The 22,967-nt window shown below is 45.3% G+C and overlaps 1 protein-coding gene across 2 annotated transcripts in view; it reads right to left on the bottom strand.

The window, feature by feature from the left end:
• Window positions 1–9,485: 9,485 nt before the first annotated feature.
• The window catches only part of RPF2 (ribosome production factor 2 homolog), a 46,703-nt gene continuing 33,221 nt past the window's right edge, over window positions 9,486–22,967 (bottom strand). For both annotated transcript variants that reach the window (XM_003822203.6, XM_055114062.2), the window contains 3 exons: window positions 22,127–22,229; window positions 13,439–13,583; window positions 9,486–12,357 (listed from right to left, as the gene is read on the bottom strand). In XM_003822203.6, the coding sequence (XP_003822251.1) occupies window positions 12,178–12,357; window positions 13,439–13,583; window positions 22,127–22,229 (428 nt within the window). In that variant the 3' untranslated portion in view covers window positions 9,486–12,177. The remainder of the gene's footprint in view (window positions 12,358–13,438; window positions 13,584–22,126; window positions 22,230–22,967) is intronic.

Below are 22,967 nucleotides of genomic sequence, written 5' to 3'. Positions count from 1 at the left end.
CTATTCTCCTGGCTCAGCCTCCTGAGTAGCTGGGACTACAGGTGCGTGTCACCATTCCTGGCTAATTTTTGTATTTTTAGTAGAGATGGGGTTTTGCCATGTTGGCCAGGCTGGTCTCAAACTCCTGACCTCAAGTGATCCGCCCGCCTTGGCCTCCCAAAGCGCTGGGATTACAGGCGTGAGGCACTGTGCCCAACCCCATAGTTTTATTTTTAAATTTGGGGTTTTTTAAAGATATATATTTTAAATATTTTTTAGAGACAGCGTCTTACTCTATCACCGAGGCTGGAGTGCAGTGGCAAAACCACAGCTCACTGCAGTCTCAGACTCATGGGCTGAAATGATCCCCCTGCCTCAGTCTCCAGAGTAGCCAGGACTATAGGCATGCACCACTATGCCTGGCTAAGTTTTTAAATTGTTTGTAGAGACAGGATCTTGATATGTTGCCCAGGCTAGTCTTGAACTTCTGGCCACAAGCAATACTCCTGAAATTACATGTGTGAGCCACCGTGCCTGGTCCTATTTTTATTTTTTTAGAGACAAGGTCTTGCTATGTTACTCAGGCTGGAGTACAGTGGCTATTCACAGGCATGATTATAGCATACTAAGGCCACCTGGGCTTAAGGAACTCTCCTGCTTCAGTCTCCTGAGTAGCTGGCGAAACCCCCTTTGCAAAAATTATAACTGAGGAAATTATGACAGTGAAAGAAATCAGACCTAAACAACTCCATCTTGCTTCTAACCTTTAAGCTGTCCTTGTTCATCCCTGGGCATAGGCTGAACTAACTTTGGGAAGGAATTCAGTTCATGGTTTGACTCTAAAACAAAATTGGTAATAGCTCTTTCCTGAAACGACCCCTTCTTGCCTGGGGACCAGTTTGCCTTTGCAGGACTAACAAATTAGCTACAAGGCTAGAAATTACAGTTTAGGGGTCATGCAGCCTCTGGCTCCAAGAGTCTGAACCTTCCCAAATTGCTCCTGGGGATAACATCACCATTGTAAAACCTACGATCAGAGCTATTGTCCAGACCCTGAACTCGATGGATCAGCTGACACCACCCAGACGGCAATCTGGCTCAACCAGTTCTGCCATCCCACCCAGGAACAGAAGAGAGCAAGAAAAATTCACTTCCACCCCCTATGAGTCCATCTCCAACCTGACCAATCAGCACTCCCCACTTCCCAAGCCCCTACCCGCCAAATTATCTTTGAAAACTCTGATCCCCAAATGCTCAGGGAGACTGATTTGGGTAATAATAAAACTCTGGTTTCCCACATAGCCGGTTCTGCGTGAATTACTCTTTGTCCATTGCAATTCCCCTGTCTTGGTAAATCGACTCTGTCTAGGCAGCCGGTAAAGTGAACCCTTTGGGCACTTACACTGGGACTACATGCGCACCACCACACCCAGCTTAAAACTATGCATTTTTTTCAGTGGTAAGAAATACAGTAAAATGTTAATTACCTGGTATTACCTGAGATTACAGATGACTTTTATTTTCATCTTTGCAACTTTCCCTTTGATTATCAGAAAAAAAGTTCGTTTTTTTTTTAAATCAGAAAAATATTCCTTGTATTTGAAAGAAAATGCTTGGCCTGGTGTGGTGGCTCACCCCTGTAATCCCAGCACTTTGTGAGACCGAGTCGGGCAGATCAACTGAGGTCAGGAGTTCCAGACCAGCCTGGCCAACATAGCAAAAACCCATCTCTACTAAAAATACAAAAATTAGCCAGGCATGGTGGTGGGCGCCTGTAATCCCAGCTACTCAGAAGGCTGAGGCAGGAGAATCACTTGAACCTGGGAGGCGGAGGTTGCAGTGAGCCAAGATCCGTGCCACTGCACTCCAGCCTGGGGCGACAGAGCAAGACTTGTCTCAAAAAAAATAAAAAGAAAAAAGAAAAAGAAAAACAAAAAAAGAAAGAAAGAAAATGCTTTCTAAATTGTAAACATATACAGTGTCAGGTGTTATTACCAATGCCTGAAACATAATAATGCTTGATAAATGTGGAGTGATTGGTTATTGCCCTGTGAAAGTTGATCCATAAGAATTGGGTCATTCTTTTTTTTTTTTTTTTCTGAGACTTAACCTCTACAAATTTATTGAAGATTTTGTCAAAATTGATCTTCACATACTCATGTTCAATTGGCAGTTTGTTGATGTCTCTTCCATCATAGTTAATTTTTTTTTTTCTTTCTTTCTTTTTTTTTTTTTAATTGATCATTCTTGGGTGTTTCTCGCAGAGGGGGATCTGGCAGGGTCACAGGACAATAGTGGAGGGAAGGTCAGCAGATAAACAAGTGAACAAAGGTCTCTGGTTTTCCTAGGCAGAGGACCCTGCGGCCCTCCGCAGTGTTTGTGTCCCTGGGTACTTGAGATCAGGGAGTGGTGATGACTCTTAACGAGCATGCCGCCTTCAATCATCTGTTTAACAAAGCACATCTTGCACCACCCTTAATCCATTCAACCCTGAGTGGACACAGCACATGTTTCAGAGAGCACAGGGTTGGGGGCAAGGTCACAGATCAACATGATCCCAAGGCAGAAGAATTTTTCTTAGTACAGAACAAAATGAAAAGTCTCCCATGTCTACCTCTTTCTACACAGACACGGCAACCATGCGATTTCTCAATCTTTTCGCCACCTTTCCCCCCTTTCTATTCCACAAAACCGCCATTGTCATCATGGCCCGTTCTCAATGAGCTGTTGGGTACACCTCCCAGACGGGGTGGTGGCCAGGCAGAGGGGCTCCTCACTTCCCAGTAGGGGCGGCCGGGCAGAGGCGCCCCTCACCTCCCGGACGGGGCGGCTGGCCGGGCGGGGGGCTGACCCCCCCACCTCCCTCCCGGACGGGGCGGCTGGCCGGGCAGAGGGGCTCCTCACTTCCCAGTAGGGGCGGCCGGCAGAGGCGCCCCTCACCTCCCGGATGGGGCGGCTGGCCGGGCGGGGGGCTGAGCCCCCCACCTCCCTCCCGGACGGGGCGCTGGCCTGGCGGGGGGCTGACCCCCACCTCCCTCCCGGACGGGGTGGCCGCCGGGCGGAGGGGCTCCTCACTTCCCAGACAGGGTGGCAGCCGGGCGGTGGGGCTCCTCACTTCTCAGACCGGGCGGTTGCCAGGCGGAAGGTCTCCTCACTTCTCAGACGGGGCGGCCGGGCAGAGACGCTCTTCACCTCCCAGACGGGGTCGCGGCCTGGCCGAGGCGCTCCTCACATCCCAGACGGGGCGGCGGGGCTGAGGCGCTCCCCACATCTCAGACGATGGGCGGCCGGGCAGAGACGCTCCTCACTTCCTAGATGGGATGGCGGCCGGGAAGAGGCGCTCCTCACTTCCCAGGTGGGATGGCGGCTGGGCAGAGACGCTCCTCACTTTCCAGACAGGGCAGCCAGGCAGAGGGGCTCCTCACATCCCAGACGATGGGCGGCCAGGCAGAGACGCTCCTCACTTCCCAGACGGGGTGGCGGCCGGGCAGAGGCTACAATCTCCGCACTTTGGGGGGCCAAGGCAGGCAGCTGCCCAGCGCCCGCTTCATTCCCGCGTCGGCTGCGCAGCGCGGCTCAGCCGCCGCCGGGCCCGTCAGGCGTAGGTTCTGCTTCAGGCGGCAGTCGGCGTCCAGCGCCGCGCGGCCGAGCCGGAGGAGGACGAGCCCGCGGCGGCGCAGCGCTCATGCTCCAAGGCGACGGGCTCGGTCCGCTTCCTCATCCCGCGGCCGACAGGGCCAGCCGCCGACGGCGCCCGCTGGCCTCCGCCGCCTGCACCGCAGTGCCTTCATCAGTTTTATTTTAAGTTCGGTCTAAAGGCTTCTCAGTACCTCCTCTCTTATTTTTAACAAAGGAGAATAAAGACTCGTTTCTTTTTTTTTGCGACATAGTCTTGCTCTGTAGCCCAGGAAGGAGTGCAGTGGCCTGATCTTGGCTCACTGCAACCTCAGCCTCCTGGGATCAAGCGATTTGCCTGCCTCAGCTTCCCGAGTAGCTGGGACTACAGGCGCGCACCACCATACCTGGCTAATTTTTGTATTTTCAGTAGAGACGGGGTTTCACCATATTGGCCAGGCTGGTCTCAAACTCCTGACCTTGTGATCCACCCGCCTCGACCTCCCAAAGTGCTGGGATTACAGGCATGAGCCACCACGCCCAGCCAAAGCCTCTTCTTTCTAATTTATATTTTCTCCTACAATAGCCAGGTCTCTGGACATGTTCTTGAACTCCAGGACATCTGAATTTTGCACACGAGAGCAGAGGTGGTCCCGCGCGCAGCGTCCGAACAGCGCCCACCCCCAGCTGCCAGGGCCTCGGCGGGCAGGGCGCGGCGGGTGACAGGGCCGCGTGAAGGGTGCGCCCGCACACATGCTCCGCGCCACTCGCAGCGCCACTCTCAGCGCCACGTTCGCAGGGGTGCTGGGGGTCGCAGCCCTAAGCCTCAGCCAACGGCGCGGGGAGGCGGGGCGGGGCGGGGCCTCTAGTAGGTATCTTTGTTAGTGGGTGAAAATCCTGTGGTGGTAGCATTTTTCTAGGCTTCCCAGGGGGTCCTGGCATCTTAGCTGTGGATCTCCCAATACCTACAGGTCACAGGGACACAGAAGCTGGGCCTCTAGAATTGGGTCATTCTTGTCAGATCCAACTAAAACAGAGTCAAGAAGCTAGGAGGAAAAACATTCAGGGTACCAAAGCATTGCTCCAAGAATAGAGTTTCTTTGCAAGCCTGGCTGCTGAAGCTGCTTGTTGTAAGCTGAAACCAGTTTTATCTATAGCTTCTGAGATAACTTGCTACAATTCTAGGACTAATTTTGCCCTCTGCTGTTGCTCACCGATCAGAGCTCCCAGCTCCCCAAACCCATAGTGCCAACGAACTTTCTCAAAGAGCAATACGTAACATTTCTCCTTTTTAATAAAACCTCTGGCCTTTTCTTTGTTCTTCAGACATTCCGAAGACCACCCAGTCTGCATGTATGTCTGAACTTATAAATTCTGAAACCACCCTCACAGGGTCGACAAGAATTGCATGTTAGGTTCTGGCCAGAAATGTAGTTATAATTTATCATTAAGCAAGCTGCCCTTTGGCCCACTTCCTTGTTGCTAAATCACATAGCACTAGATATTGACCATCTGCATCCCCACTGTATGATGGACAGGATTTCTGACATCAGGGTCATAAGACTAAGAATTGACTTGCATCCCCATTGTTTCTACAGGGTCTCTGAACATTAGATCATAACACTTTTGTTTAAGGATCACTTAAAATGTTTTTCAGGGCCAGGTGTGGTGGCGAGAGCCTGAAATCCCAGCACTTTGGGAGGCCGAGATGGGAGGACTGCTTGAGGCAGAGTTCAACCAGCTTGGGGAACATAGCAAGACCCCGTATCTTCCTACAAAAATATTTTAAAAATTAGCTGGCCCTGGTAGTGCGTGCCTGTAGTTCTAGCTATTTGGGAGGCTGAGTTTGGAGGACTGCTGGAGCCCAAAGAGTTCGAGGCTGCAGTGAGCTATAATCACACTGGGTGACAGAGCAAGTCCCTATCTCAAAAAACAAAAACAAACAGAAGATGTTTTTCAGACCCCGAATTCCAACAAAACAGCTGATGCCAACCAGCTTGAAGATCCCACCAGAGGAAGGGGATCAGTATGAGAATAGTTTCTTCATCTCCCTGTCCTATGACTTCACTTGGCACTCTTTCATCAATTAACAATCTCTAAAACCCTAAAAAATCCTAACCTCAAATTCCTTAGAATTGTATCTGAGGTTTCTTCCCATCTCCTTCTTCAAATTTTTCTTTTCTTTTTCTCTTGAGACAGGGTCTCACTCTGTCGCCCAGGTTGGAGTGCAGTGGCGTGATCTCAGCTCACTGCAACTTCCACCTCCTGAGTTCGGGCGATTCTCCTGCCTCAGCCTCCTGAGTAGCTGCAATAAATAGCGTGTACTTCCGTGCCCGGTCTATTTTTGTATTTTTAGTAGAGATGGGATTTCGCCATGTTGGTCAGGCTGTTCTCGAACTCCTGAGCTTAAGCGATCTGTCCGCCTTGGCCTCCCAAAGTGCTGGGATTATAGGTGTGAGCGACCATGCCCGACCTCCTGGTTCAAATTTTTATGATTCTTCTTCTTTCTCTGCTGCAACCTGGTGTCTCAGTGTATTGACTTGCTGTGTGCCTCAGGCAACAAATTTATTATGGTTACAATTCTTTCTCCCAAGTAAAACAAATTTAGAGATTCGTCTCTACAATTTTGACTTCAACGCTCTACCGGGAAAGTATCTGTTTCAAAAAAGGAAATGGGTTAACACTCTTAACTCTCAGGGAACCCAGACTGGCTCCTAGCGATGACTATTTCCAATTCTAAGTAAGAGCTCATGAGGCACCTACATGATTCTTATAATTTTGCCAGAGTCAAAACTAGAAGATATCTGTCACCAGTTCTCTGCCTCATTCTACGTCCCCATAGTTCCTTCAAGATTAACTGAATGTGCATGTTTGGAATGGAGACTCAGTTATTTCAAGCGGCCAGGTGCTTTGCATGCCATATTCCACCCACCTTGAGGTTAGGATAGAATTACTTTCGGAAGCCCTATTTCTCAATCATGATGGCTACTCCTCTCATTTTCTAAGAATGGAGATAACATGGGAATTTCATCAGCCAGTATTATACCAGTTGCCTTATCAAGTCCCCTTTTAAAATTCTTTGTCATACTGCTACTACTACTACCACAAAACAAAGCCACATTGATTGCCCTTTGCATTTCTTGAGTCTGCATTTTCACTTTTCTTAGAGAACCATATTACTAATTGGTGTTGCCCATGGTTTTATGCACTGTATCTTTTAATTGTCCTTTTAAATCTCAGCTGAGCTCTCAGAGTAGCAGGCGAGGGTTATGTCAGTTTCATTTAATGCCACACTCCTTCCCACAACACTGCCCTGTCTGCCACTCCCACATACTCTCCTGCCCGTATGGTGTTGCTGCTTTTGAGGAGCTCTCATGCCACTTGAGCTTTGATTGATTTTTCAAGATTCTGTCTAATCTTTCCCCAAGGTCACCCTTAATGGAGGAAGGTGCTGGGGGTAAAATTCAAAACATATTTGTGGCATTCACTAGCTTTGACTGGGGAGCCAGATGGATGAAATGGGGCCTCATGGGGACAGTAAAGAATTCTCACGCTCTCCCAGTGCCATAAACCCAGAGCGGCCTCCGAAAGGCTGAGCCGGAGGTGCTGTTGCAGGTGGTGTCATCTAAGCTGATGTCTCTAATCAGTCAAGTCACTATGCTATTTGCTTTGTCAGATAAGTGACTCTGGGGAAATCAGGTAGGAGAGTGGGAAAATAAATTGCTCAAGCTGATAAATGTGAATCTTCAAAATCTATTTCAAATGCAGAAATTAAATAAGCTTGCCTTTCAGGAACCTCTTTCGTAACTCATCCACAGTGTGTGAGAGGGACAGAGGGAGTTACCAGAACACAAGTTCAACTTTAGCTTGGCTCTAACTCTGGTTGCAGGTTCCCCCTCCTACTCGGTGATCTAGTGTCCACAGATGGTGCCTGTGCAGCCCTGGGTTCCAGCTGGGTGAGAAGGCAACGCCTCACGGAGCCAACATCTGCCACTCTGTGTCTGTCTGAGCCCTCAGAAGCCTGGTTTTCAGTTTGAGGAATCAATCCCAATCCAGTAAAGCACTTACAGCTCTGGGGCTTTGATCTTTGCTTGGCAAATGCCCTAACTGCTGAGTTCTACATACTTTGCCATTTCTCCCTTATCTGCCTTCTTTCATACAAGCCCCAGCTTGTATGAAACTAGAGCCAGAGTTTTCTCCCTGTTTGAAACCCACTTTCTGATTCCTTGAACATGTGTGAGAGGAATGGGGGTGGGGGTGAGATGGGTTGGGGAAGGAAGGATAGATGTTTATTTTATTTTATTTATTATTTTATTTTATTTTTGAGACAGAGTCTCGCTCTGTCGCCCAGGCTGGAGTGCAGTGGCGCGATCTCTGCCTCCCGGGTTCACGCCATTCTCCAGTCTCAGCCTCTCAAGTAGCTGGGACTACAGGCGCCCGCCACCATGCCCGGCTCATTTTTTCTATTTTTTAGTAGAGACGGGGTTTCACCGTGTTAGCCAGGATGGTCTCGATCTCCTGACCTCATGATCCGCCCACCTCGGCCTCCCAAAGTGCTGGGATTACAGGCGTGAGCCACCGCGCCCGGCCGAGAAAGGACAGAAGTTTAATGGAAAAACAGGAACAGAATTAAAACACATTTATGGGCTGGGCACTGTGGCTCACGCGTGTGATTTCAGTGCTCTGGAAAGCTGAGGCGGGAATATTGCATGAGGCCAGGAGTTCAAGACCAGCCTGGGCAACATAGTGAAACATCGTCTCTACAAAAAAAAAAAAAAAAAAAAAAAAAAACTAGCCCAGCTGTAGTGGCACCTGCCTGTGGTCCCAACTACTTGGGAGGCTGAAGCGAGAGGGATGCCTTGAGCCCAGAGTCTGATGCTGGAGTGAGCTATGACTGCACCACTGCACCCCAGCCTGTGCAACAGAGTGACACCTGATTTCTAATACATAAAATGTATTTATGCTATATTTAAAAACTTTCTCAGCTGGGCGCGGTGGCACTCGCCTGTAATCCCAGCACTTTGGGAGGCCGAGGCAGGCAGATCACTTGAGATCAGGACTTCAATACCAGCCTGGCCAACATGGCGAGACCCTGTCTCTACTAAAAATTAGCTGGGCGCAGTGCGCATGCCTGTAATCCCAGCTACTCAGGAGGCTGAGGCACGAGAATCGCTTAAACTCAGGAGGCAGCAGTTGCAGTGAGCTGAGATCACATCACTGCATTCCAGCCTGGGCGACAGAGCAAGACTCTGTCTCCAAAAAATTAATAATAAAAACTTTTTTCCAAAGAGCTCTGAAATGGAAAAAGAGTGCAGAATAGCTTCAATTCAATGATGGCAAAGTTAAAATTCCTAACATGGTCTAACTGGCACACTCTGAATGATACGAGAAACACAATGACATCCTTGCTGTTTTTAAACTTGAGCAACTCGAGTTGTTGATATGAGAGACAAACAACATCTAAATGCAAGCTGACTTTCTTTTCACAGCTAGCATATACCTCAAGTAAGCAAGCCCATTTCATCTTCTTTTTCAGAATAGCTTCTTTCAATGAATATGAAACAGTATTCTCTACAATTTCATAACGTATATACGCTAGGATGCATTTGTCTTAAATGCAGTTATGTTTTGACTATTTCTAAGTAAAAGTGCATTAAAAACATAATGAAGCCCGTATTTTTTGCACTGTCTCTTAATTTTATGGTGGACAAAGCACCAATTTCTGAAATTCAATAAAAGCAAACCTTCCTTTGTTGTTCAGATCTTAGCAATGGGTTTAGTAGTTTTAACTTCTTCCATTTTGAAGCCTTCCATTTTTAGCCTTAAGTAGCTAAACATAAAAAGGAAAGGAAGGAGAGATCATGTAAGTAGCTAATCAGATAAATGAAAACTGACTTGAAGTTAAGTTTTATTAGCCCTTTCTTTTCTTGAATTGAGTAATAACATCTCTACTTTGGGTTATGTTCAATAACCAAGAAAACAAACAGCACTTAAGTTTAAAAAAACAAACAAAAAAAGAAACCCAAATTCCATGAAATAATAGCTTGGTAATAGTATTAATATTCCAGAAAAAATATAAGAAATTTGGTATTTAAAACAAAACAAATAACCAAACTGCTTTCCTCATCTACCAAAACCCAACATTAAGTAAAACTTAAAACAGGCAATTTACCACCTCCATTGAAATGAATACATAGTCTCCAATTTATGTGTGTTGTATTCTAAAGTAAGGACAACTGAAAATCAAGATGTGCTCTCCACAAAAAGTGATATAAATGGCAGCTCAAGAGTTCCAGATAGTACAACACTACAAGGTGTTCTCAACAAAAAGTCTTTGTTAGACTTCAATAATACTATTTGGTACTTCTATCAGCAAATAGGAAGCATTCCAATACTTATTAGATCCTCTACCATCAGACACAGAAATTACCTAGAAAACAGAAATGTATTGCCAAATCTCAAACAAGAGGGCTACTGATTAAAACAAACAAAAACACCCTTCAGACGTCTCACATACAGAAATCATGGCCATCTTTGGGTTAAGATTGGCTGATTTTCCAGTAGTGCTGGGGTAGGTCTTCCTGATAGAGGGGTCCAGGCATGGCAGGGTCCTGTAAGCGGCTGGTGAGGAGGACCCACTGCTTTGCCTCCTACCAGTGATGAGCGAGGCTTTGGGGAGGGACTATGCATCCATCACTCCTGATGTTCTTTTCATGGCTCCCCTTCTCAGCTATTGTCCATCTACCTCCAGATGGCAGCAAACGACTTATCTGAGCCCCTTCTTCTCATTTAGATATAAAGTGCAAATGTCTGATTCAGATACAAGACTGTATGGTCTTTGGTTAAACATATAATCAAACAAAAAGTATAAATGATACCAGCTCCTTCATTTTTCTGGCAAGAGGAGAGTAACAGCTATCTGGAGAGGACTAGGGAAAGCTAAGGAATGGATTCAAAAGAGAAGGGAAAGGGTAGAAGGTAAAGCTGAGGCTCGAACTTTTGCTTAGTGCCAGCATTGTTGATCTGTAGCTGAGCAAGCTTACATAAAGGCATGTATACACAGGCACGGAACTCTCTAACATGGAATTGAAGTGAAACCCTGTCTCTACAAAAAATCAGCCAGGCGTGGTGGTGGGTGCCTGTAAACCCAGCTACTCGGGAGGCTGAGGCAGAAGAATGCTTGAACCTGGGAGGTGGAGGTTGCAGGGAACTGAAATCGCGCCACTGCACTCCAGCCTGAGCGACAGAGCGAGACTGTCTCAAAAAACAACAAAAACGAAAGCACTGGTACTTCATGTAACAAATTATGATTTGCGTATGTCTGTACCTTTACAACATAACTGGCACTTGTATAAAGGAGATTCCTTGTCAAGGACTGAATCAAGGAACTTAACACCCTATTCCAGAAAAACAAGTATGCAATACTAGTAGAAGGAAGAAGAAAGCTTCTGTTTTCCTAGGCACAAGGCCTGTCTTCAAGAAACTTTCAAAACAAGTAGTTAGGCTTTGGCTGGCTTCTACACCATCTGCAAACGCCCAGGGCCTTCATGCAACCTTTTGCTACCTAGGGCTACCCAGTACCCTAAAGTGCCCTGCACCTTAAAACTCACCTGTTTTCTCCTTTTTCATTTCTGCCCCTATCAAAACTTCTTTTCTGCCAGGTGCAGTGGACTAACATCTGTAGTTCCGGCTGCTCAGGAAGGTGAAGTGGGAGGATCACTTGAGCCCAGGAATTTGAGTCCAGCCTGGGCAACACAGCAAGACCTCATTGCTTTAAAAAAAAAAAAAAGGAGGGCTCAGTGGCTCATGCCTGTAATCCCAGCTACGTAAGAGGCTCAGGCGGGAGGATTACTTGAGCCCAGGAGTTCAGGGCTGCAGTGAGCTGTGATTGTGCCACTGCACTCCACCCTAGGTGACAGAACAAGACCCCATCTCTTAAAAACAAACCAACCAAAAAACACAGGTTTCCTCTCAGAGAAGCGGGGTGGGCTCTACTTAGTAGTAGAGTCTCTTAAAACAATCAACAGTAGTGTAATTTATCAATAATCAGATAGCAGACATCCCTCTCAGAGATCTATATATTTTCAGCCACAAAGCTTAAAATCTCAAATGTCAACGAGTAGGATTTCAGGCAAAAGAAAAGAAAAGTAGAAAATAAAAATCAGAATGTAGATCCATGTTGGGAGAGGAGGTTAACTTTCCAGGTAATTCATACTGAGATTGTCTACACAGCTCCTGCGGGTCTGGCTTTCTGTGGCTTTCTTTAGCTAAGGCCAGAAATTCAAAAAAATCCCAATGGTTATGGAGATCCCTCCTCACCCATCCATCCACCCAATGAGAAAGAAGAATTTGTGGAGGGCAGGGGATATCACAAGAGAAAATGGCACACCAGGGTGTAATGTCTCAAATAAAAGGGTTACTTTACACTTAATACTAGTATATTACTGTTCATAATAATATATCGTAAAATTATCATGTTATAAAAATATATAATAAGATCTTATAAGAAACTCTAAATGGATTGACGCTTGATAATTCTCTTAAGTAGAACACAATGAAACAGTAGTGGCTGGCTAAGTTCCATCAATTTTTTTTAATTCTTTTTGACTTTTTCTCGTGGTCTTCTGTTATCCTTTCTGCAGGTCGCTTCTTCAACCCCTTCATTTTCCTGGTTTGTAGTTTGCTTAGGTCTTGCTTCTGCATATGAATCCTTCCATAAGTTGTACCAAAAGTATCATGGGAAATATTTTTCTTCTTCTTTGGCTACGATAAAAGAATATGTATATATTTAATGGCCTTCTACTATAATGAGCCAGTAAAAACCTAGTCTGTAACAACTATCTTAGTAGCAATTTCCATTAGTGCCTGCCCCTTCAGTGACACAGTATATAGCCCTATAAACTTTTCTTCTCAAACTTAAGTGTGCATACAAATCACTTGGGATCTTGCTAAAATACAGATCCTAATTCAGTATGTCTAGGGTAGGGCCTGATATTCTGCACAATTCCCAGGTAAACTGTCAGGCCACACTTTGAAAAACAAAACTATAAACTACACTAACCACTGTCACACATCAAGAAAATATCCTGTGTTTAGCTTAAGGAGTTGTGACTATTGTTTCAATTTCTATTGGCATTTTAGAGATTACATTTCTTCTTGTCTTTTAAAACTACTTAAAAAGTCAAAACAGATTTTATGCACATATGGTTTATATACCCTGTACTCTAAATCCTTAGCCTTTACAGTGTACCAAACAACTCTCTTTCTTTTGCTGAAAACAGCAGTCTTGACTATCAGAAGGCACTTAGCCAAACCTCATGTCTGGGTTTTGCAACTCTCTTTTTATTATCCCTTATTGTTGGCTTATTTGGTTCTCTCTCCTTTTCCTGGCTCTGTGAGTCCTAGTTTAATCTATTGTATTGATCTCTTTATATATGTCCTTGTCTTTTTTTTTTTTTTTTTTTTTTGGCTCACTCTGTCACCCACGCTGGAGTGCAGTGGCGTGATCTCTGCTCACTGCAAGCTCCACCTCCCCGGTTCACGCCATTCTCCTGCCTCAGCCTCCCAAGTAGCTGGGACTACAGGCGCCCGCTACCACGCCCGGCTAATTTTTTGTATTTTTCATAGAGACGGGGTTTCACTGTATTAGCCAGGATGGTCTCGATCTCCTGACCTTGTGATCCACCCACTTCGGCCTCCCAAAGTGCTGGGATTACAGGCGTGAGCCACCGCACCTGGCCTGTCCTTGTCTTTTAATATAATATGCCACAAATTCTTTTTGGAAAGAAAAAGGATTAAAGTAGAAAATACAAATAAATATGGTACCAAGCTCTAAGTTATATACCTTGAGAGCTTTTGGCATTTTCATAGATAATTTATAAAGGTCATCCGATGCCAGGTGTGTCCTCCTCAGAACCAGATCCAATGAGGGTCCCATCTCTTCCAATTCAATCCGTGGTGTTCTGCAACCAGATTTCTTCAACAGCAACCTTTAGGAAATAGGTAAAAAGAAATGTTGCTTTGACTTTCATAAAAGTCCTCTCCACCAAATATTTTTTGTTCAGGGGATTTACAATTCCATTAAATGATATAAAATGTTTAGAAAGACTTACTTAAATACTTCATACTATTCAAGCCAAGTGTATCCTTTGGTTCACATCTTCTTTTATAAATTTTTTTTTTTTTGAGACGGAGTCTCGCTCTGTCACCCAGGCTGGAGTGCAGTGGCGCGATCTTGGCTCACTGTAAGCTCCACCTCCCAGGTTCACGCCATTCTCCTGCCTCAGCCACCCGAGTAGCTGTGACTACAGGCACCCGCCACCACACCTGGCTAATTTTTTTGTATTTTTAGTAGAGATGGGGTTTCACCGTGTTAGCCAGGATGGTCTCGCTCTCCTGACCTCATGATCCTCCTGCCTCGGCCTCCCAAAGTGCTGGGATTACAGGCATGAGCCACCATGCCCGGCTTTTCTTTATAAGTCTTTTATCCCTTTTTGAGCTAAAGGGTCACACAAATATCAAATTAAAAAATTTTTTTTTCTCTTTGAGGTCAAGGGCAGTTTGCTTATTTTTAAAAATCAGAAATAAAATTATACAATATTGTTGAGAAACAGCAAGTGAGATACAAAATTATTCTCAGAAATGAAATAAAATCCTTTGATTTGACTTCTTCATCTTACTCATAGATTTATGTATGTATAAAAGTAATTATAATTGGCTTTTTCTTTGAAACAGTATGTTTATACGATTAACAAGTTCTTATCTAAGACTGTAGGAGTTAAACCAACCCATTCAGAATCAACTTTTCCTCATAGCACAGACATTTACTAACTTCCTTACATTGAAGTGAACTTTAAAATCTTAAAATAACAAAACCACAACTTTCTGAATACCCTATGTCTAAACAGCTCTGGATCTGGAAACACTGGTGGGGGAGAACTGGGGAATACAGGCAGGATAAAGTGATGGTGGAGCAGCCAGGCGCGGTGGCTCACGCCTGCAGTCCCAGCACTTTGGGAGGCTAAGGCAGGCAGATCACCTGAGGTCAGGAGCTCCAGACCAGCTGGCCAACATGGTGAAACCTCATCTCTACTAAAGACACAAAAAATTAGCCAGGCGTGGTGGCACATGCCTGTAGTCCCAGCTACTCGGGAGGCTGAGGCAGAAGAATTGCTTAAACCCGGGAGGCGGAGGTTGCAGTGAGCCGAGATCGCGCCACTGCACTCCAGTCTGGGCGACAGGGCGAGACTCCATCTCAAAAACAAACAAACAAAAAAAGAAATCAGGGACATGTATTTTAATTTTCAACTAAAATTTTTTCTTCCACTTAAAACTGCTAATTTTCAGCTAGTTAGAAAACTTGTCAATTCAAAACAGCTCATGGCATATCCGACAGATTCAAATCACCCAAGTACTACTATACACTGCCAAAAGCACCTTTTAATTAACTGAAGCACCTTTTAATTAACTAAAAATAATTTTTAAAATTGATGCATAATAGATGTACATAGTTTCAGGGTGCATATAATAATTTAATATTGTGCCTTTTTATTCACACAAGCGTCCTAATGAATTTTTTGAGTGGTACATAAAATTAAGATTTCCAAATAACTATGTATAATTACCTATGTTGTTATTTCATTAAAGAATTAAGTACAATGTCATACTTTTCTGTGTAGATGATCTGATCTTAATCATTTCAGTGAGTATGTTTACTGGAAGATCAAACTGATTTAAGGAAATATTCTCTAGCTTTTAGTTATCTGCAAACAGAACCCAGTTCTTTCTCTCTCAGATGGGCTCAAGCTGGTAGATATGCTAACTGGTAATTTCTACATATTTTTAAATATTATTTGCCTATTTCTTGAGGAAGAGTGACATTACCACTACTGTTCAAATTGTAATTTCCTCATTTTCCTCCCTCTCATACACTTCTCTGGCTGAAAGTCTGTTTTCATTAAGTAAACTCCTCTATTAGAATGTTGTGTTTGCTTTTCAAAGTATGCTACCACTTTGTTTTGCATATTTCCCCCCATAAGGCCTAACCATTGTGCAAACGCACATGTGGCATTACTAACGATTTTGTTTCATATTAATGGCTCTGACTCCATAGTGAATAAAATTTCCCAACAGATATAAATAGTCACTCACATACAAGGAATAATTACTATAGGATGTATAGGAACAGTGGTCAATAACACTATGATTTATTCACCCAAAAGATCATGTTAAAGGTTATATTAATATAATTTCCTGTTTAGAGTTCCTTTCATCCAAAAAGCTCAAAACCATTTTATAAACCTCATTAATCTTCACAAATAAAGTGTGTGAATATTAAATATTACCATTTTCAAATTGCATAAGGGCTAATTTGCAGTAAGAGCGAGGGAAAGGGTTCCACAGTATAGCTAGCCCAAAGAATGCCTGGGGAGCCAAGTTAAGTCAGACATACTTTCTGGTATATGCCCATCTATGAGTACCTCTTTACTCTTATAAAGCAGTACTGTCAATCTTAGGGGGACCTCAGAATTATCTAAATGGTATTGCTATAGTTTACAGAGGAAGAAACAAAGACCCTGAGAAGTGGTGACCTGCCCATGTCACGTGGCTGAGCCCGGCTCAGAGCCAGGTCAGTAGGCTCAGAGGTGATGCTGAATCCCTGGACCACCCCTTCCTCCCATCCTCAATGCTCCCCAAGTGTGGCACAGCCTCTGGAAGCTAAGCTGATCCACATGTTTTGTGATTCTTTCAAGTAGCAGCTCACTCTCAATCACACTGTCCATTTTTTATTTCAAATTAATAGCTAACAAGTATTACAAGGCACATATGGAACATCTAGTGATCAAAATTACATACTAGGGTCTCTGATTTTAAAAATTCAAACTTTTTTTTCATTATGAAAGATGTCGTGCTAGTGTAAAGGTGATTCTAGCAATCAGATTTTTGGTGGATCTATGTATTATAGTTACACTGCTAGTTTTTAATTTTTGTTTTTATTTTTATTTTTTTGAGACAGAGTCTTGCTCTGTCACCAGGCCGGAGTGCTGTGGCACAATCTAGGCTCGCTGCAATCTCCAACTCTGTGGTTCAAGCAATTCTCCTGCCTCGGCCCCCTGAATAGCTGGGATTACAGGCATGCGCCACCATGTCCAGCTAATTTTTTGTATTTTTAGTATAGATGATGTTTCACCGTGTTAGCCAGGATGGTCTCGATCTCCTGACCTCGTGATCTGCCCACCTCAGTCTCCCAAAGGGCTGCTGGGATTACAGGGATGAGCCACCGTGCCCGGCCTTACTGCTAGTTTATTCTTTTTTTCTCTTTTTTTGAAATGGAGTCTCGCTGTCACCCAGGCTGGAGTGCAGTGGTGCGATCTTGGCTCACTGCAACCTCTGCCTCCCGGGTTCTCCTGCATCAGCCTCCTGAGTAGCTGGGATTACAGGTGCACACCATGTTGCCCGGCTAATTTTTATGTTTTTAGTAGAGACGGGGTTTCACCATGTTGGCCAGGCTGGTCTCAAACTCCTGACCTCAGGTGATCCACCCATCTTGGCCTCCCAAAGTACTGGATTACAGGCATGAGCCACCACGCTGGGCCAGTTTATTCTTGCTCTAAAGTCTGACTTGATAATTCTCTATTTTGTTTTATTTTCTCTGTATCTTTCTTTACAAATAAACCCTTTTCACTAAATACAAGTGAATACTTTCTGTGAAACCGTTCAACACAGAAGAGTTTTAGGCTACTGTTATCATTCATTTCTTACTGTCAATGATTTTTTACCGTTATATTTTTATCTCCCTTGTATCCCCTCTATGTTTAACACAGAGGGCATACATACCCACCTGAGGCAGGAGAATCGCTTGAATGCGGGAGGCAGAGGTTGCAGTGAGCTGAGATTATGCCACTGTACTCCAGCCTGGGCAACAGCAAGATCCTGTCTCAAAAAAAGAAGTGTTCCAGGTCAGGCGCGGTGGCTCATGCCTGTAATCTCAGCACTTTGCAAGGCCAAGGCAGGTAGATCACGAGGTCAGGAGATCGAGACCATCCTGACTAACATGGTGAAACCCTGTCTCTACTAAAAATACAAAAATAAAATTAGCCGGGCGTGGTGGCGGGTGCCAGTAGTTCCAGCTACTTGGGAGGCTGAGGCAGGAGAATGGCATGAACCCGGGAGGCAGAGGCTGAAATGAGCTGAGATTGTGTCACTGCACTCCAGCCTGGGCAACATAGCGAGACTCCGTCTCAAAAAAAAAAAAAAAAGAAAGAAAAGAAAGGTGTTCCAGATTTCTGGTTTTTTTCAGAGTTTGAAATACTTGCATACGTATAATGAGATATCTTGGGGATGAGACCCAAGTCTAAACACAAAATCCATTTATGTTTCATATACAGTTTATATACATAGCCTGAAGGTAATTTTATACAATTTTTATTTTATTTTATTACTTTATGTCTGAGATGGAGTTTCACTCTTGTTGCCCAGGCTGGAGTGCTCGGCTCACTGCAACCTCTGTCTCCCGGGTTCAAGCAATTCTCCAGCCTCAGCCTCCCGAGTAGCTAGGATTACAGGCGCCTACCACCATGCCTGACTAATTTTTGTATTTTTAGTAGTGACGGTGTTATGCCACGTTGGCCAGGCTGGTCTGGAACTACTGACCTCAGGTGATCCACCCGCCTCAGCCTCCCATGTGCTAGGATTACAGGTGTCCAGCCAACATAAGTTTTGTTTTGTTTTGTTTTTTTCAGACAGTCTCACTCTGTCGCCTAGGCTGGAGTGCAGTGGCACAATCTCAGCTCATTGCAACCTCTGCCTCCCAAGCTGAAGCAATTCTTGTGCCACAGCCGCCTGAGTAGCCGGGATTATAGGCGTGTGGCCCAGGCTCAAGTAATTCTCATGCCACAGCCTCCCAAGTAGCTGGGATTACAGGCGTGCGCCACCATACCCAGCTAATTTTTGTATTTTTTAATAAGACAGGGTTTCTCCATGTTGGCCAGGCTGGTCTTGAACTCCTCAAGTGATCCGCCCACTCTCTGTAACCTCTGCGTCCTGGGCTCAATTGTCCTGCCTCAGCCTCCTAAGTAGCATGGAGGCCAGTGCCACCATGTCCAGCTAATTTTTGTATTTTTAGTAGAGACGGGTTTCGCTGTGTTGGCCAGGCTGGTCTTGAACTCCTGGCCTCGAGCAATCCACCCACCTCGGCCTCCCAAAGTTCTGGGATTATAGGCATGAGCCACCATGTCCGTCCTGGGTACTTTTTTTTTTTTTTTTTTTTTGAGACGGAGTCTCGCTCTGTCGCCTGGGCTGGAGTGCAGTGGCGCGATCTCGGCTCACTGCAAGCTCCGCCTCCCGGGTTCACGCCATTCTCCTGCCTCAGCCTCCCGAGTAGCTGGGACTACAGGCGCCCGCTACCACGCCCGGCTAATTTTTTGTATTTTTAGTAGAGACGGGGTTTCACCGTGTTAGCCAGGATGGTCTCGATCTCCTGACCTCGTGATCCGCCCGCCTTGGCCTCCCAAAGTGCTGGGATTACAGGCGTGAGCCACCGCGCCCGGCCGGTACTTTTTTATATTAGTGATTTTTCATCTTTTATTTCTTGTTCTCTAAATAACAGTCATCTACTGTATAGTATAATACATACTTTGAAGCTCCCAAATCACATATGGAAACTCAAACAGGAGACTTAAGGGGCTTTCGATCTTAACCAGCTAAAAATTACTATAAAGTCTCTAATTACATCTTATGATCATTGGGTATTTTACTGCATTTTGCCTCATTTATTTTTAGTGAGAGGAAAACAGAAAAACAGAAGCGGTGGTATTAATTATATGGAGAAAAAGAACTAAATGTCTCTGATTTAATACAGTTGAGCCCAAGATGGAAATTATCAGCTAAGAGGTGAATATTTAAGTTTCATTTGGACATTCATAGGACATAAAGCTGGTCAGTCATGTATTTTCATTGTGAAGAAAACAAAATAAAAACGATGTACGAGATGCTAGATACAAATGGTTGGACAAACAACACTACTGTACAGAAGACACTGTCAACACCAAGCTGTCAGCTCTCAGGCTGCAACACCAGCCACACCATAGCTCAAAATGTACAGCAAAGTCTAAACTCAATGTACAGAGAAAGGCAATTTGTGGGAGTCAGTGTATTCTTTAGGAAACTGTGGGCTCTGTCAGCCAGTACCAACGCCTTAAAAAAGAGAAGTCACACACTTATCTCAAGAACCACAATTGCCCTCTCCCTCTCCCTCTCCCTCTCCCTCCCCCTCCCCCTCCCCGTCTCCCTCTGATGCCGAGCCGAAGCTGGACTGTACTGCTGCCATCTCCACTCACTGCAACCTCCCTGCCTGATTCTCCTGCCTCAGCCTGCCGAGTGCCTGCGATTGCAGGTGCGCGCCGCCACGCCTGACTGGTTTTCGTATTTTTTTGGCGGAGACGGGGTTTCGCTGTGTTGGCCGGGCTGGTCTCCAGCTCCTAACCGCGAGTGATCTGCCAGCCTTGGCCTCCAGAGGTGCCGGGATTGCAGACGGAGTCTCATTCACTCAGTGCTCAATGTTGCCCAGGCTGGAGTGCAGTGGCGTGATCTCGGCTAGCTACAACCTCCACCTCCCAGCCGCCTGCCTTGGCCTCCCAAAGTGCCGAGATTGCAGCCTCTGCCTGGCCGCCACCCCGTCTGGGAAGTGAGGAGCGTCTCTGCCTGGCCGCCCATCGTCTGGGATGTGAGGAGCCCCTCTGCCCGGCTGCCCAGTCTGGGAAGTGAGGAGCGCCTCTTCCCAGCCGCCATCCCGTCTAGGAAGTGAGGAGCGTCTCTGCCCGGCCGCCCATCGTCTGAGATGTGGAGCGCCTCTGCCCTGCTGCCCCATCTGGGATGTGAGGAGCGCCTCTGCCCGGCCGCGACCCCATCTGGGAGGTGAGGAGCGTCTCTGCCCGGCCACCCCGTCTAAGAAGTGAGGAGCCCCTCCGCCTGGCAGCCGCCCCATCTGAGAAGTGAGGAGCCCCTCCGCCCGGCAGCCGCCCCGTCTGAGAAGTGAGGAGCCCCTCCGCCCGGCAGCCGCCCCGTCTGGGAAGTGAGGAGCGTCTCCGCCCGGCAGCCGCCCCGTCCGGGAGGTGAGGGGCGCCTCTGCCAGACCGCCCCTACTGGGAAGTGAGGAGCCCCTCTGCCCAGCCACCACCCCGTCTGGGAGGTGTACCCAACAGCTCATTGAGAACGGGCCATGATGACGATGGCGGTTTTGTCGAGTGGAAAGGGGGGAAATGTGGGGAAAAGATAGAGAAATCAGATTGTTGCTGTGTCTGTGTAGAAAGAAGTAGACATAGGAGACTCCATTTTGTTCTATACTAAGAAAAATTCTTCTGCCTTGGGATGCTGTTGATCTATGACCTTACCCCCAAGCCGGTGCTCTCTGAAACATGTGCTGTGTCCACTCAGGGTTAAATGGATTAAGGGCGGTGCAAGATGTGCTTTGTTAAACAGATGCTTGAAGGCAGCATGCTCGTTAAGAGTCATCACCATTCCCTAATCTCAAGTACCCAGGGACACAAACACTGCGGAAGGCCGCAGGGTCCTCTGCCTAGGAAAACCAGAGACCTTTGTTCACTTGTTTATCTGCTGACCTTCCCTCCACTATTGTCCTATGACCCTGCCAAATCCCCCTCTGCGAGAAACACCCAAGAATGATCAATTAAAAAAAAAAGAAAAAAAGAAAAAAAAAAAAGAACCACAATTACAGCATGTCATTAACTCTTTAATAAACATAGAATCTGCTTAAGAGTTTTGTTTTGTTTTTTTTTTCAGGGCCCTCACTCTGTTGCCCAGGCTGGAGTGCAGTGGCACAATCATGGCTCACTGCAACTTCCACCTCCCAGGTTCAAGCGATTTTTGTGCCTCAGCCTTCTGAGCAGCTGGAACTACAGGCATGTGCCACCACGCTGGGCTAATTTTTCTGGTTTTTTTAGTAGAGATGGGGTTTCGTCATGTTAGCCAGGCTGGTTTTGAACTCCTGGCCTCAAGTGATCTGCCTGCCTCAGCCTCCCAAAGTGCTGGGATTACAGGTGTGAGCCACCATGCTCGGCCTGCTTAAGATTTATATTTATATTGTGGTAGGGGTAGAAGGCCTAGGCTAGAGAGACAGAGTGAAATGAATCTAGCCACTGAATCTTCTTATTCCTTTTAGACTCAATTGTTAAGACTTAGGGTTTTGAGATTTGCTTTGCCTAGCCAAGGATTTGTGGCTTAGTGCTGTAAATCCAACCAAGAACAATAAAGAGATGCTGCATAAAGCTAGGAAGGGTTGGTGCACCTGGCTCAGCGACAGTGCAGCATCAGATGCTCTGGGGCACTGGAAAAGTAGGGTTTCAGAGGCAAAGGACTGAGGATCAGCACAGAGCTGCTGTCACTGCTATCCTGCCAACTCTCCAAGAAACCTTTTGGCCAGATACCAATTCTAAGTTTGGGCTCTAAAAAACAGTCACACAGTTTTAAACACTAACCCTGAGGATTAAGAAAATATGTGAAGAAATGCACTTACTTATAGCTTCGAAAGTAAATCTTCCCATTCAGTGCAGTGAAGTGCAGAACATACTCTAATCCAGCCAGGCGGATATTTGATACTGTGGGGCCTCTGAAGAAATCTAAAAGCACATATTAAATTATTAACAAAACAAAACAAATACTTGCAAAATTCAGTTACAAAGAACTGCACTCTAAACAGTTTTGCTCCAATACTTATCTAAAAAAGCACAAAAAATGATTCCTGAAAAATGTCTGAAGGTCCCACCCCTTAAGCATTTAATCTCATGACTTTATTTTGGTATTTTGGTGTTCAGTTCACTGAGACGTTTAATGTTTCTGTTTTGAAGTTCTTCCTCTGAGTCAGCTCAGCATCAAAAAATCATATCCATTAAAAATACTAACTTTTAAAAAATGTAAATCAAAGCATAAAATTTTAATCTACTGGTAGATGAAGATAGCAAATTTCTATAAAAATGGCTGTTCAAATTGACTATTAAAATCAAATTAGCCTTAATTTTTTTTTCTATGAGGGAGGCCAACAAGAAAAAAATTCTAATAAGAAATCTTGATTATATGAACAAAGGATAAGAAACTTTATAAACTGTTAATGCCAGAAAAGAACCTTGCATATCAGTGATAGGCTTTTTTCTCACAAAGTGGTAATCATACCACCGGTGGCACATGAGAGCATTTTAATGATACAAAGCCAGATATAATTTACTACGTATTTATTTCATCCTGTACCATTCTCCATTTACAATAGGGACATAAAGTTTCCTTTTAAAAAGAGTAGTCAGCCATGCACAGTGGCTCATGCCTGTAATCCCAGCACTTTGGGAGACTGAGGCGGGCGAATT

The sequence above is a fragment of the Pan paniscus genome, chromosome 5, assembly GCF_029289425.2.
Source record: "Pan paniscus chromosome 5, NHGRI_mPanPan1-v2.0_pri, whole genome shotgun sequence".
Taxonomy (NCBI): Eukaryota; Metazoa; Chordata; class Mammalia; order Primates; family Hominidae; genus Pan; species Pan paniscus.
The sequence above is the reverse complement of the archived record's forward strand: the minus strand, read 5'-3'. Positions and strand labels throughout refer to the sequence as shown.